The sequence below is a fragment of the Trachurus trachurus genome (genome assembly GCF_905171665.1).
Source record: "Trachurus trachurus genome assembly, chromosome: 5".
Classification (NCBI taxonomy): domain Eukaryota; kingdom Metazoa; phylum Chordata; class Actinopteri; order Carangiformes; family Carangidae; genus Trachurus; species Trachurus trachurus.
In genome coordinates this window covers 8883910-8901078 of record NC_139896.1, presented here as the reverse complement: position 1 = coordinate 8901078, position 17169 = coordinate 8883910, and the positions used below count along the sequence as shown (strand labels likewise).

The 17169-nt window shown below is 43.3% G+C and overlaps 1 protein-coding gene across 1 annotated transcript in view; it reads right to left on the bottom strand.

Annotated features, from left to right (window-relative positions):
• Positions 1-17169, bottom strand: part of plxna1b (plexin A1b) — a gene marked incomplete at its 5' end in the record, with an annotated part of 155419 nt that overhangs the window by 132032 nt on the left and 6218 nt on the right. Inside the window, one exon of the mRNA XM_083972505.1 lies at positions 7449-7631. Coding sequence (XP_083828631.1) covers positions 7449-7631 — 183 coding nt within the window. The remainder of the gene's footprint in view (positions 1-7448; positions 7632-17169) is intronic.

Below are 17169 nucleotides of genomic sequence, written 5' to 3'. Positions count from 1 at the left end.
ATCTATAGCTGCTTCGCACACATTAATAAGGTGGCAGCTCACCCAGGGCCTGAGGTCTCACGTGCATCATATATTCACTGTGTGACTGACGCCGAGGATCGAGTGTCTCTTGGTGTGTGTGAGAGTGAGTGTGGGTCCGTGTCCACAGGGAGATGCTGTGTGCTTTGTTAGGTTGAGTGTAGCTGCACGAGAGGACATGCCAACAGATGGGAGGAAGACTCGGGCTGGCAAGGACGAGAGATAATTGATATCCACATGCTTCAGTGGGACGCATGCATGCACACGCATACGGAGACACTCTCATCCTCCAAACCTGTCAAATATGTAGTTCCCCCAAAAAAATATGCAGCTGTGGAGGCACCGAGCTCTGGAGTGGGGAAAACACCAGCGGCCGGAGCGATGTGACCGTCTATACGGAGGCACGGTCGGCCAGATAGCTCATTTGATAGAGTCGATTTCATGCTAGGCTGCATGCTAAGAGAGTGGGATGAGAAAGATATAGTGTATATACTTGGCTTGTCACACTCGCGTTATGGATTAACTGGGCTGTGTGTAATCAGAGGAGGCTGCGGAAAGGAAAACCACTGGGAATAATAAAAAAAAAAAAGTGGTGTCACACTGCTGTTAATTTGGGAACATCCTGATAAGATTGGATGAGTGATGGCGGCGCTCTGGGAAAGATCTAAATTAAGTGGAAAAAGTTAAGAGTTAAATGCAAAGTGTAAATGATCTGTTTTGTCTTGAGCGCTCGGTCTTAACTTGTATTCCCTCTACCGTATCTGATCCCTTTCATCATTCTCTACATCTCCATTTCCCCCAGTCTCTCTCTCTCTTTCGCTCTCTCTCTCTCTCTCTTATTCTGTGTGTGCGTGTGTATGTGTGTGTGTGAGACCGCATGCAGTTGTGTGAACTAATGACCGAGGGCGACCAAACGCCTGCACAAAGCCAGCCTCTGTGCTGCTGCCCGGGCCAAACAACTCGTGGCTCGGCTGGCTGAGCCAAATGATGACACAAACCGCACACACACACATACGCAGGACACACACACATGCACACACACACACCCCCGCAGGAAACACGGTATTTTCTGATTATGATTTTTAGAGTTGTACCTTTTCAAGCAAAACACCAAAAACAAAGAATGAGAACAAGTTAACACAATATTTCCTCATCATTACTCTGCAACTGGTCAAATGTTACCTGTGTGTTTCGATGTGTGTATATGTGGAGGTCCTGTCTGTGTGTAAGGGCTGGTAGGTGGACACACACATTTAAATGCAAACACACATACACACACACACACAGGAGTTTGACAGCAGGCAGCATTATGCAGCAGTAGAATAACAATCATGAGTCAATTAGGCCGTGACACGGGCTCCTGATGGTGACACCGACAGTCCCGGAGGAAAACATCAGTGACTTCACACGACAATATACACACGCATCCACACAACAAACTGTCACTCCTTATTCACCCCAGGAAACACAACACATATTCCTCATCTCTTTGACTTTTTCGCATTAGGTTTGACATTAAGAAAACGCTCCTATCAGCCGTAACACTGAAACAGTTGACTGGTTTTAATGTTGTGTATCTGTGGCCTGTTTTAAAAAGTTCATTCTGAATCATTACCAATTTGATTTGACACCTAATTTGTACTTTCAATTACTTCCCAGGGCTCAGTCAAAAACAAACACAAATCAGCTACAACATTAAAACCAGTCACCTGTTTTAATGTGCTGGCTGATCGGTGTGTCCTCTGACTACTCTGTGATTAATTAAAAACATTTTCATGCAACTTTTAGAATATGAAATGAACAGCATAGACGTTAGAATTTTAATTAATTTACTTATAACATCTCACTTCTCCGATCATATTGTATTTTTTCTTTGGGACTGTCAAAATATTTTCTCAGAAGACGTGTGTGTGTGTGTGTGTGTGCGCAACAGTAGCAGGTGTGAATATCCGAAACTCACCACTTCCTGTGTCACAATAAGGTTGTTCCAGAAAAGACATGTGGTCACGGATTTAATGGTCAGGCAGCTGTAGCCACCATTTCCTCATAGTCCAACTTTGTTATAAAGTAGCTGAATGGCTTTTTGTGTGCTCATCTCAGTTTCAAAACAACCCCACCCTTCCTGTACAGCGACAGTCTCACACTCCAATCCCCAGGCCAGTGTGGTCATTTTTACATCAAATAAAATAAAGGTCGCCTTCAGCTTTTCACTCATTCATAAAAACCCACTGTGTCTTCAAATGGGGCCTGTTTGTGTGTAGAGAAGTTAGCGCGTGTCAAATCCAATCTGGGTCTTGAAGTTTAGTTTGTGGCTGTTTAACCGATGCCGTCATCCTCTCATCGTTTACGACAAGAGAAGTGATTGTGGTTCTCGATCTTGCTCAAGGACACCAACATAAATGAGATATTCACACCGACCTCTAGGAACTCCGCCGGCCTCGACATGACAAATAGCATTTTCAAGGACGTTAAGGCCGCAAACATGAACTTATAAAATATATCAGGGCACTGGTGTTTGCTATTCCTGTACGTTCTGTTTTCGTTCCACTGTTTTCGGCCTGGTTCAGTCTCGCATCTCTCTGTCGGGAGCCTGGAGTTCGCTTCATTGATGCCCTGATCAGGTGAATGGGCACCGGGCAGCACCTCGGAGCCACACTCGGCGCTTCCCACCTGAGCCTGGCACAGCCACAATGGGCACGCAGCAGGCACTGGGGGCTCCTACCACCTGGCAGACTGGCCGCATGCACACGGCAGATGGCCCGAGTCGGCCCCCGGTGGAGGCTGCAGCTGAGATATCCTGGTGCTCGTGTGTAAAATGCGTGCGCGGTGTCAAAAACAAGCACTTACAATAGGTATTGAATTATCGACAGGGACCCTCTCTTTTGTCTGATGTCCTCGGACCACCTATTGAGAAAGTGAATGTGTGCGCAAGCGTGTGAGTGTGTGTGTGTGTCATGGTGAATGCCCTTTCATTGTCGATGCTCAACAGTGCCTTGAAGTGCAGAAGTGGTCGGGAGAATCGTCCAAATCACCACAGTTTCACTTGAATGTCCATCTGCTGAGTGCTTCACTTCACACGCAGAGGTGGCTCGGTTACCGGGGTTTCTTCAGATGGGGGAGGATAGAGGAGTGGAGGAAGGAGGGAGCAAGCGAGCGAGGGATGATACAGAAACACGCCGAGATGATGAAAACAGCCAAATGTGAGCAGAGGCTTTTAATCCTAAATATTATGTGCAGCCGCCGGCCGGCCGGGCCACGGCTCTGTCCTTGACCTCCGCGGTATCCAGATGACCGGTGGATGTCACCTCTCTTCATCACTTCCTTCTCTCCTCTGCCTCTTCTTGCTTCTCTCTCTCTATCTGCTCCATCTTTCCATCTATCTTCCTTCCTCCTCCTGTATATTGCTCCATCTACGTCCCGTCAAACCAGGACTCATTAGTGAAAGCTTCCCGTGTGTGTGTGCGTGTGAATATATGTTTGTGTGTCAAACTAAGCAGAGAGGGACTTCATTAGTGCATTAAACGTGTTTGTTGATGCAACCATCTTGTTGCTCTGGACAACCTTGAACATTACAGTTGGTTAAAAATAGAATCCGAGTGTGGATAACACACAAAATATCAAAGCACATCAAGTGTCAGATGAAAAGATGTTTCAGGTAAAAATCACGTTTCTCAAAGCGGAAACATCTTCAAGCTGCGTCCTGGAGAGGAAAAGATCCGTCAATCCTCCTCTTCCCTCTTTAAGTGCAACTGGAAACTCACGACTAAACGACCCCCTTGAAGCACATTTATCCATCCTACCAATATTCTCCCAGTTTCTACCCCTCTCTCTCTCTCTCTCTTCGCTCCACGCCCCCCGGCGCAGCTATACAAACAACATTCAACACCAGTGCTCTCCAGAGGAAAGTGTAACATGCAGCGTCATTACATCATGGTCGACTCGGCAAACTCTCGCACCGAGCTGTCAAAAACTAAAAACACACTCATGAGGAGGACTCAATCATCTGATCTTTTTTTTAAGACAATAACCACAGAAATAAAATCAGTATAAATACACTGATCCACTGAAACGCAGCGAGCAGACGAGGATTAGTGACCGCAGCATCACAGAGGAAAAATCTGATATCAGTTTCCAATTCGGTTGCTCTTTTTTCATGGTTTTCTTCATCTGTCTCTTTATCACTCTGCCTTTTTTTTCCCTCTTTCTCCCCTAGTGTCAAAATTTTAATTTTGTTTTTCTTAATGGCAGGACACACTCGGTGGGAAATGTGTGTGTATATGTGTGTGTGCGTGCATGGATGCCAGGTTTTTAGATATTGTTCCTTCTATGCAAATTGAATATTTTCCAAAACCGGATTACTGGTTGTTGTGGGGTTTTCTGTCTGAAACACTAGGCAGCCAAAAGAACTGCAGGCTCTTTGGCTCTGCTGTTGTTACACATACACACACACATACGTAGATAGACACACATAAAAACAACACACCTCAATAACCTAGTGCATTACTTTCCCAGGTGATGCTCTACACACACATACCTCAACCAGAGTGCAGTAGAAAAGACATGTGAGAATAGCTAAATAAATAAAGGAACTGTTGCCAGGCTAAGTGAATGGGTGTCACTTTGACAAATGCACAGTGCTGAATCTTAGTCAACACCGTATTGTCTGTTTTCTCGCGCTTCCTCATAAACACACGTGCACACGCGCGCACACGAGTGCAGGCAAATCCATGCACACATTATTATGCGTACTGTGAGTGACAAACACACAAACACTGCGTGCATACACAAACACGCATTAAAAGCACGCAAACACACAGGCTGATTATACATTCATAATATTGAATGGATGACAGGTCTTGAGCGGTGCGGAGGGAAACGGGGTGAATTCTAATGAGCTGCCGTTTACCCCGAGAGCTCTGTCCTCCATAGACTCCACACACACACACACACACTGATGTGACACACGGTAACGAACACAAGCATTTTACATAGGTGGCATTGTAACTGTGATGTTCTGTAGAGGACACGTCTGACATACAACCACTGTGACAAATGTTATATACGAACAAGCTGCAGTAATCTATTCTACCTTAACCTCATTGGTCCAACCTGGTTATCTGGGCCCGTATTCCTAAAGATTCTAAGAATCCTCTCAGAGAGCTCCTAACTTAACCTAAAAATTCCTAGCAAGGAGTCTTAGCTTAGGAGTGATTCCAGAACACTCTCAGAGAACTCTGAGCAAGGAGTGGACAGAAACTCCTATCTTAGTGAGGAGGTGTGGTTGACCCCCGTTGCTAGGTATGAGTCATCATTTCAAACGCTGTGATTGGTTGATCCATAAAGTTAGATAAAGGGGCGGTGTTTAGCTCAGTTGGTAGAGCAGTCCTATCCTGCATGTCATTCCACCTCTTTCTGCTTCCTGTCTGTCTCTCAACTGTTCTGTCAATTAAAGGCCAAAAAGCCCAAAAAATATACTTAAAAAAAAGCTAGATAAAAACTATAATTTTGGTGATAATCGGCAAAGGATGGACCCTCAAATTGATAAATTTAACCATAGAATCCAATCTTATAAAGACTGTGTAATTGTAAAAAATATTTCACATAAAACAAAATATCTGTTAAATGAATAAGCTATACTTAAAAATTATCCTACAAAATGTGTGAAAACTTGCACAGTATTCACATAGTGAAACTTGCTTATATTAATTACCATGCTGGTAATTTTTGCACTTTCAACTTTAAACATTTCAACTCAATTTGGTATTAACGAGGGTAAAATGGCTCAGCTTTCATCAGTGTCTGTGATTGCCGACCGGCCTATAAGAAGCAGTGTTGGTTGGCTTTGAAATCTACCACAAACCAGTGAACAGCAGTGGAGAAGAAAAGAACAAGGAAATCCAACTGGAACAGGAACAATCTGTAGCGTTTCATTAATTCACTGTCATCCAGTGTTTGGAGAATATCTCTCCTGCCTCTTCTGTCCACCATTCTGTCCTCTGCTTAGGGAACTCCTAAGCCACTTAAAAGTCCTCTGCCCTACTCTTAACAGATCCCACCTTAGGAGCTCTCTTAAGAGCTAGGATTCTTTAGGAATAGGCTTTTATCTTTACTAGGATCTACTCTTAACTTTTAGGAGAAATTCTAAGAAAACATCATGATTCTAAGAATTTGGCCACTAGGAGCAACTCTTTGCACTAAGAATCTTTAGGAATACGGCCCCTGATGTTAATACTGAACCCCAAAACTGCTGATTTGCTGTAGTAAAAAAAAAAGCCTTTCAAAATAAAACTACCTCTTAAACTGCTCTCAAAGAAAAAAAAAAAAAAACTTTTATGCAGCGGAGTTCAACTTAAAAGTCTGACACTCTCCATCCATCATCACTTTATCCCTCTGTCCTCGCCTCTGTCTCTCCACCTGAATTAGTCTGTGCCGCACAGCTGACCAGAACAGAAAAGCCATTCACCACCAGTCATAGCTGTTAGATTGATTGAAGGCGAGCTCTTAAAATTAGAGGCGAGGCTGCGCGTGGTGTTGGGACACTGCAGTAACGTTTTAATGTCCGACGTGACTAACATGGCAATCGATGAGGGCGTAGCTACAGACACGGAGCTTTAAACTGCTTGTTAAAACGAGCAGGTTTTTAAAGAGCCACTTGAATGTCCTGTTGGAGACGGCCACTCGCGTGGAAAAACTGTCAGGACTGCATTTAATCTTAGTGGGGAAAGGTGTCTGTAAAGTGCTCGGTGCAAATGTGCAATTATAAAGCTGGAAACATCCAAATTCACAGAGTGATGGCACCGACAGCCACCACCAGCTAAAAACCTTCCAACCATCCAAAACACAGAAAACTCACTCACAAATAAGACTAAATGACAAGCAGCAAAGTCCCGCTCTTCAGAAATAGCCATAATCCCTAAGGTGTTAGAAGTAGGTTTGCTACCTTTAATTGTCGGTGCAAGCTATTTTTAGAACGGCGGAGTTGTTTTCGAGGTAAATTCACGCAAAACCGCTGATGCACGTTCCCGTCGGGGGCAGTTTTTCAGCAAGCAGTCTCTGCATTTGCCTCGAAAACAATTCAGTCTCGTAACATTCTGCAACTATTTCATAGCGTGGTGAATGTGCAGTGTTTTGGAGTTGTTGGATTGTGTCTTTGATGAGTTTGATGAGGGAAACCAAGAAATCCCATGAGCCTCCGTAGCATAGCTCTGACCAGCTTGCGGCTCTGCTCCGCCGTTCTAAAAACAGCTTGCACCGACAATTAAAGGTAATGAACCTACTGCTATGACTATAGGGATTATGGCAATGGGCCAATTTGCCAAAATGTTGAACTATCCCTTTAAATACTTCCTCCACCACAGTGCTGTGAATCAACCAAAACAAAACAAAGCCAACAATTCACATAAGACATATGCACAAAAAATCGTTCCTACCTTCTTCAGTTTGCCATTGCGTGTGCCCACAAATGCGACGGTGTTGCCACGGTAGTCGTACGCCGCCACTGAGGTCATCCCATCGTCTTTGTCGATGAACAGGGGGGTGCCCTCGATGGTGCTGGTTCCTCCCAGCGGCTGGTTGAAGTCCTGGCCGCAGAAGTTATCGTCGATCTGCAGCGGCTGGAGGAAGACAGAGACAACAGCGATCAGATACAAAGCATGAACCTATTGTTATATACGTTTTTTTAGCTTATTTCAATGTAATGAAATGTATGTTTTGACAGGTGCTTCCTATGGATTAGAAGACGGGCTGGGTTTTAGGTTTAAGGTGACGATCTGTTTGCTTTCTTACATAGGTCAAAATGTGTTTTATACATGTTGCAGCCTTTTGATTTAATAATATAAAGTAGTAGCAGACCCCACTCATTCCTCCGTTCCATATCACAGCAGGAGTGTAATCCAGGACTAGTGGTGTGTCGCCTAACTTCTAACACTTTAATTTGATTATCCCCCCATGTTCAGAATGCTATTCAAACATGAGCCATTCACAAATACACACTTCTTTCTCCCAAACTGAGTCCCACCAAGCGAAAAAGCTTCATCGTATTGTGAAGTGTTCGGTCACGGTGGTGACATGGCCGTAACACTGGTGACCATGTGACAATATCTGGAGCATTCCAGTGTCACGAGGGGCTTATCACCCGGGGCAATCCACTGACCCACATGATGCCTTAACCAGGCACCGCACACACACACACACACACACACACACATCAGTTTCTTGTGAAGTAGGGTTTAAGTGCCACAGACAATGAATGGTTTGTTTAACTAACACATTTTGTACTTTTGGCCACAGTTTCAGGGTAAATCCAGTCTCAAGAGTGTTTGATGGTCTCAGAAATAATTAGCTGATTAATCAATTCAGTGATCAACAGGACGCCATGTGTGTGGAGGGTGAACATTTTTAAACCGTGGTAAATTTAAAGTATTTGATGTTTTCACTGGTAAATCTCCCAAAACCAGCTGCTTGAGGACCATTTTTCAGATATTTTTAGAGTCAGCTCCTTATCAATTTATCTAAAAGTTAAAAGGTGCATTGCGTAGGAATTACTCCCATCTAGCGTTGCGGTTGTATATCGCAAACAACTCAATCGTATTTTTCATGCTGCATTCACGTGAAATTGGGCAGACGGCAGACGGACAACAGCCGCTGCACGTAACGGCATAAACAAGCCTCTATGTAAACAAGTGGTCCGTCAGCACGAGGCAAAACAATACACGTGACAATATGTTGTCACGGCGATGTCATATTGTTTACCTGACCCACGTTTTACCGGCTTTCTCTGGACTTCTGTGACTAAAATGACATGTGGTTTGTTAGCGACGGCCGTCTGCCCGACTGCAGGTGAATGCAGCATCAGTGTAACGCTCCATTCCTCCTCACTGCACCGCTCGATGTATATATGAATGATATGAACAGCAAATTCAGAGCTCACCGGAACCGGTGGTTACGGATTAATGAAGAAAACAGACTTTTGAACGAAATAATCGATTTTCGTGAATAGATAACAGGAGAAGTTACACAAAGTCCCTTTAAAAGTTAATGAAAGTAGTGATCACTGGCCGAAGGTTGGATCCTTTAAAAGTCACTGTGATGATCAAAATAATGTAGCGATGCTGCTGCTGCTGCTGCTTTAGTAAAACTGACATTGACAGAGACCAAATGGCTGAGGGTGTGTGTGTGTGTGTGTGTGTGTGTGTGTGTGTGTGTGTGTGTGTGTGTGTGTGTGTGTGTGTGTGTGTGTGTGTGTGTGTGTGTGTGTGTGTGTGTGTGTGTGTGTGAGGTTGCTGACTGACTGCTAAAGTGTTGGAACTGAATGGACGTCAGTGTGTGTTAACCAGAGTCAAAAGACACATGTGTGCGTTAGTGGACACACACATACACACAGACGCAGACACATACAGACTTGGGGAGTGTGTAAATGGCGGTGTAATCCACAGTCTTATCACTACATCATCTGATTGATCCACACAGGAGAAAAGATAACATCCCCTCCCTCACTCTCTCCCCTCTCTCTCCCCATCCTCTCTCCCGCCCGATCTGCCTAAATTGCCTGCAGCTCAGCGCACGTCAATAACCCGTTATTCCGCCTTCTTCTACTTTCTCACTCTTTTTCTACATCTCCCTCCAGCCGCTACAGTAACTGAGCAAACATCAATATCCCCCCCTCCCCGTCTCTTTCTACCTCTGTCCATCCATCCCTCCTCACCTAATCACTCTGCATCGCCCTCTTCATCCCTTCTTCCTTAGCAACTCTCCCTCTGCCGCCATCGCTCACTCAGTCACGCCAACAAGAGTTTGCACATTTGTGTGGTGATGTTGCATGATAAAAGAAGGGGAAACGAAGATCTTAATGGGTGCTCTTGTATGTATGGATGTGTGTGTCTGTGTGTGTGTGTGTCTGTGTGTGTTAAGGAAAAGTGAGAGACAGGAACACACACAGCCATTACCTGAAACAACTTTCTTTTGTAACCGCTAATGGCTAGGGGGCAATTTCTTCCCCGGGAACAAAGGCGACTGACAGACAGCACACTTTGACAGCCGCACATGTATAGACCTGTGAACCAGTGTGCACACACACACACACACACACACACACACACAGACATACATACACAGACAGACGCACACAAAGACAAAGCTTCCTATTTAATTTCTCTGTGTACACACAGATTTCGCTACAAGCAACAAAACAATTCCCAGCGTCTTCATATGACATACAACTAGGGGCAACAATTTTAAACCATATAGTCATGGGAAAGAAATCCATCAATCTGGATTAGAGTCGGCTCCACACACACAAACACACACACACACGGAAATGTGAACACACACACACACCACACACACACACACAAGCAATCCCATGACGTCAGAGCCTGAGGGAAACAAGTTAAAAGGGTTAATCCATCTTCTACGGAGGAGACTAACTGTCGAAATTGCTGTATACAGTAGCCCCTAGAGTCCATAAGGGTTAACATACAACACACACAGCACACACTAATACACTAACACACACACACACACACACACACACACACAGTAGCCTATATAGGTCTCTCTGGGGCAGTGGAGGGTAAAGGTGCTATATTCCTGCAGGTCTGGAGGGTTTAAACAGCAGAGATCAGCATGGAATAAAAGGCGTTTCCCTTGAGGTTGGAAAGCATTTTAATGGAGGCTACATTCTGATGTGGGCTCTGCAATTTAAAGGCACTGAAAGATTCCCGTGTGGATTAAGAGCCGATATTCAGTATGGAAAGAATATTCCCCCATCTGTGGTCTCCTCAGGGTTACTGGTTGGAGACGGTATTTAACGTTCTGCAGTGTTTTTCAAAGACGCAGAGCTCCTCCGGGGATGAAGGGGTTAAGCCGACAACCTTCCGCTGACTTTGGCAGAGACGGGTCTCACAAATGCAGAAGAGGAAGGTTTCTTGTTTTTGATTTTCACATGATGCAATGCGGTGCACACTGAATGGATTTGCGGATTTGCAGTTCACAGCCACGTGGACTTTTCCACTGGAGACCCCCGTCCAGAAGAAAAAAATTAAGTTGGGAGGTGGGGGGCACATTTATGTGGGTGTATAAATAAATGCAAAAAAACTGATAACACAAGCCAATTATGTTCTTTTCTGTTCTTACAGAGTTGTGATTTGTTATTATCTTGAGCGATAGTGGGCACAAAAACATGATTATAAATGTGCATATTGCATATGAAAGCTTGCAACTAGTAATTATTTTTATTATTAATAATAAATCTTCTGATTATTTTTTGTTTAATCGCAAAAGGAGCTCAATATGCCCGCGTTAAAATAACAATAACAAATCTCAAATCTTTTCACAACACTGTCAAAAGATTAAAACTAGCCACTAAGTCTTTACAACTTTTACTACAAACAAAAAAATGACTTTAACAAGTAATCGATCAACCAATCACCTTCTTCATTAGAAACCACTGTGATCTCTAATGGGAGTTTTGAAAGGGTTAATACACGGACTGGGAGTGAACCATTATACTTATGGTGAGGACAGCACATGCGAGCTGTCAGCTGTTAGTCAAGGTCACAGAGAAATATGTGGCCTAGATACTGCTGATACAATATATCAGGATTTTCACACACATACACACACACACAGAGACACACAAACACAGACACACACACTCAGAGAGAGTGGTCCCATGAAACAGCTACAGGCCACGTGTGTCACTGGAAAACAGCCACAACTGTGGTGGTTTTCCCGTGGGTGGAGCTGCTTCACCCACTTCACACTGCGAAATGATGAAATATAGTCATTCATATGGCACTAAACACGTGTGTGCGCACACAGCACACAACCCACAATAACACTGACTGATAACAGATGTGCGCGCTGACCGGGCTGCGCTGAAGGAAACGCTGGAATAATCATTCCCCTATGATCGCCGTCTCTTTAAAACGCATTACGTCAGGAAAATATGTGCGGGCACACATTAGGCCGACCTCAAGTGGAGTTTGTCAATAGTCACCTCCATTCAGAGAAACATGTGGAAAAAAAGGAGAATACAATATGGTGCTTATGTGTGGGAACATACACGCTGCTGTTGATTGAACACGCGGCGCTGAATTACGGCCATTACGGTCGCAAGGAAAACATGTACGGCACACAACACACAAACACTCATTCATTTAGCGACATGTGAATGTAACGGGGCGAGCTGTGTGTCTGAATAAAAACATGTTTATAGAAAAACTATGCAAAAATATTTTTAATATGAAAGGACGGGACAGAGGTGGCTGGTATTAATACTGGTGGTGTGGTTTTTAGACAAGACCACAGGTCACCAGTGTGTTTGTGTAGGCATGTCATGTGTGTGTGAGCATGCATGCGTGTGAATGTGTCAAAAGCAAAGTGAGCAAAAAGACATTTCTCAGAGAACTGAAAAAAGTTTATATATTACCGCAAACACGCATTTCCTATTGCTCTCTCACACACATCATGTGATGTGTTTTGCTGTTTGTGTATACATGTATGTATTTTTCTGTGTGTGCACTGTGCATGTGTTTTCTGTGCATTTAAAGGAGAGCAGGCGAGAAGTGAAAGAGATCAACCACAGGAGCCGTTCCTCTGTGGCCTTCCAGCTTATTTTCATATCAGCTGATAAAGGTTTGACAGGACACATTTACTTGCACGCACACACACACACATGCATACAAACTGTGCTAAGATTATGCTGGCAGATGCGGGTGCTTTTTTTGCGTGACGTGTGTGTGTGTGTGTGTACCTGGCTCCGAGCACAGTTAGGGATTCTGGGAGAGGGCAGCTCATAAATTACCCAGAAATCTCAGTGTGGGCCTTGAACTCGTAGAGACGCTGCTGGAGTCTCTTCAAGAAGAATAAACACAAGCAAGAGTCTATGTGTGTGTGCGTGTGTGTGTCTGTTTGTGTGGTGTGTGTGCACTCTCAGGAGTTTGTGCATGCTCCCTTGTGCTGATACACAACACAGGGGAGCAGCCGAGCATCTGATGGTTTCCATAGTTACATTCTCATGATGCAAAGTCTGCATGCATGTGAGTCGGCGTGATCAAAGTCAGTCAGTAAACGAGTCCTTCTCGACTGGTACTTTAGGTCAAATCAAAAGGGAAAGAAATAATATACAGCAGCCACAATCACACTAGATTGAAAAAAATCTTAATATTTATCTTTGTATTAAATCCATAAATATGGGATGATATTACTACTAGGCTATTTAACCAAACTCAAACTGGATGAAGGCCCTCTGGGTTTTTTTTCCTGTGTTCCTTAAACCTGTTAATGTAGGAACTATTTTAGGGGTCTTGTCACATCCATTCAGCAGCCACAGTCAAAAAGCAACTCATGATTCAAAGGAATTATTCATGTCATGATGGTAATTCAGTCACTGAGTATTTCAGAGTGAACCGGCACTTCAGATCTACAGAGGACACGACAGCCAGTTTTTTTTTATCAATTTATTGACGTTTTACTTTCACTTGACTATAAATAAAATGCTCCACTCTCTAAACCAATAAACACCCTAATCCCTCAGGTTGACTCACATTAAGATTACACACTGTGCATGACCTGTTGTGCAAAAAAAACAAGTGCACAAATGCACACGCGGGCACTTACACACCTCTAAAACAGCCTCTGTGTTTAGCTTAACACGATGTAAAAACTCTCCCGAGGTTCATCACTGACGTCAGCTGTGACGCCTCTGGCTCCATGGAGACAGAGTGACTCGGTTTGCGTCTCAAAGGTGACAAAGAGCACGATGCATTAAAAACACCTCGTGGGAAAGCTGTTACGTTAGCCGACCGAAAAATGTTTAGACAGGCCGAGGATTTAAAACTCGGGAGCAGAAGTGTATGAGACGAATAAATGTTGCAAGAGGGGATTTATTTTTGTCCAAATTGTTTTCTAGAATATGTCACTGGATCCTCGCTGATCAATAATTTATAAAAAAAAGAGATGACTGCGACAATTCCATATTCATAAGCTGCAGGGTAGTAATTTCTATGTAGAGTGCACTCCAGGCAGACGGTGAAACCTCAAGGAGCTGGCAGCTTTTCAGAGAGCCGCTTCCAAAAGCTATCACCACATGTTCAGACCGCCATCCAACCCAATGAGAGAGAGACAAGGGGAGAAATGATACACACAAGGTATGGATGGAGGAGAACGCACGCACAGGAGGAAACACAAGCATGAACATTCAAGATGCATAAAGTGACTTGTAAATGTCGAATCTCTGCCATTATAAGCTGAGCTCTGAGGAATGCTTGTGATCAGACACTCACCACTTTACCAGCTGTGAACTGCAGGTAGGGAGAGTGAATGAGTAACAACACTCTATCATCAACCACTACAGGTGCCCTTGAGCAAAGTACTTAACCTCCACCTGCTCTCCTGGAGCAGCTCAGTGACCACAACTGGGCAAGTGGGGGTCAGCAGGTTTAGATATTTTAAGTAAATGTCTCTCTAACTGTAACTAAACCCAGCATGTATCAGCTACCAGGGCATAAAGAGTGTGATTAATGGGAACAAATGTGAGCTCAAGTAAGACTAGTTTTTAAAGTCAGTTTTCACACCTGCATATAAAAGCAGAGATATCACAGCAACCACGTGGAACATTTTACATTTTTGATTCATTTTCAAACATGAATTCATCTTTGTGTAGTCGATATAACAAATAAATAAATAAATAAAAGTCAGTAAATCAAAATTCCTTTAAAAACATCTGCAGTGCAAAACTTGTTTTTTTGAGCGGGGTTTTGAAAATGCGGGACTCTGGTAATTTGTCTGCAGCTCGTTATTAATTAAAAGAGTTTTTCTCTTAACCTTCTATTTGATTAAATATAATAAGGAGTGTGATCTTTCAGAAGAAAACGTACATTGCACATTGCAAAAACAGTGATATTTCTGTGTGTTTTGGACTTTTGAGTCCATGAAAACAGAGCTTCAAGGCACCAGAAACGATTACGTCTATGCCAAACGTCTATAGGTTTGGCATACCCATAGTAGCACTTAATGTACGCGGGATCTTGTCAATGAAAAATGACAAGCTCTCAATGAAAAATATGTGTTTTTTTGTAAATACCTGGCTATATGTGTAAGCGTGGCCGTAAACACAGCTCAACAACGGTTATCCAAATGTACTTGTACATGAGAGGGTGTTAGATGTGAGATTGGTAGATGATTATAAGAAGTGGAGCGGTGCCGACGTGAGCATTACAAAGAAAACTCAGAGCAAACAAACACACACACAGAGACTATTAACATGAGCAACACAAGCGCAACCCCTGCCCCACATTTTCTGATTACTCCTGATAATGATGTATGCTACACAACACCCACACACAGTACGGATCAATACATAATTACACTGACAATTAGTATCATTAGAGCGGTGCTAGAGATGGGGATTTGTTGAGCTAAACACTCCTCAGAGAGAGAGAGGGAGAGAGAGAGAAAGAAAGGTCAAAAAAAGAGAGAGAATTAAGCAGCTCACACACACACAGTCTGCATGGGGTCTTTTCCAAAAGGTTTTCTATTGTCCCTTAATAATGGGATGAGAGCGACACTTGAGCTCAGTGCGGGTGTGATATTGTTAGAGCTCTCTCTCTCTCTCTCTCACTCACACACACCAATGTGATGCAAATCAAAACTCCATCCTGTATAAAAATGATCAAACTCCTAATTTCCAATCAAATCAAGTATCAGCCGAAACATGACCCATTAGTACCAATAACGTTTAAGACAAGCTGCCCAATCAGTGTCTCCTAGCTCGACTCATTTAGACTGTCAATTAACTCCGCTCATCAACTCCGGCTCAATTAATCAGGTCTAATTACTTAAACGCATTTGCCAGCACATCCTTTTAGATTAGGTCCGCAGAAATAGGGGACTGTGTTTTACAAAGACCACAAGTGAGTTACGTTCATTAGACGATATTCATAATGATGGATTTAATAAGGTTAGGAGCCGGCCGCGGAGTCAATTCCACTTTGTCTTTTGTGTAACAACCTAATGAAAATCTGCTGCGTTTACCTAATGCGGTGCTGTGACGAAGCCTGCTTTTTAACATATTGGTCTCGTCAAATAAATATTATTAAGATTTACTGACCCTCAAACAGAACCATAAGTTAATTCTAGAGGTGAATACAGCCTCTACAGTGACAGAGTGTTTTCTTATCCGCCATATGTAAAGGGTTATAACATTTGCATCTGCTATAACTGCTGGAACTGGTCTCTAGAGTGCAGCTCACCACAGGGTGCTCTCCTCAGTCTGATAACCATGTCTCTCTGCAGCTACTCTGACTAGACCAAACACACACACACACACACACACACACACACACACACACACACAAACAGCTGGCTAATAACCTATAGCTCCAGCAGCAGCAGCAGCACGTGTTTGTTTAGACTGAACCGAACTGAACTGTTTTGTATACTCACTAATAGCCTCCATGTCTATTCGAAGAAAAAAAAAATTACCTTTAAAAATCTTAAATCTCATCACCCATTAAAAAAAATGTAACTGAAAAAAATGTAACTGAAAAAAAGAAAAGATTACATCATCACCCAAAAAAACAAGTGGTCATTTCAATATGGATTTCAGGTTAAACACCAAACCACCTTTGACACTTCTGGGCCACACAACAGCTGCAGTGCGCAGCGTCAGAAGATGAGACGACTTGACACATGGCTCTTTTCTGCTATGATTGATTCTCCGATTGATTGATGAATTGGTTTGTGACAAAGTTCAAAACCTCCCCCCATCCATCTGGTGTTGAAGAGAAAGCAACTTGACATTTTGAATGGTCCTTGGGTCAGATATCTCATTCCCAACAAGGACGAGGAATGTCCCCATCAAGGCTTTTCTCCCTTTCTTTCCCATTATTTCAGCCCCATTTCAAGTCTTTTAAAGCTTCGTTTGAGCTGATTTTAGCTTCTTAACACATCTAACACACATAACAGCTGTGTAATTGTTGGTGTGAAGTTCATATCTTTGAATTAAGAAAAAGTCAAAAAAGACTATGTCACGCATTCCTTCAATTTGTTTTCTTTCTTTGTCATTTTAAAAACAGATTTTGACCGGCAACAACATTTTGTTGGCTGCTGGCAAACAATCATGTATTTGTGCTGCACCATATTTCTCAA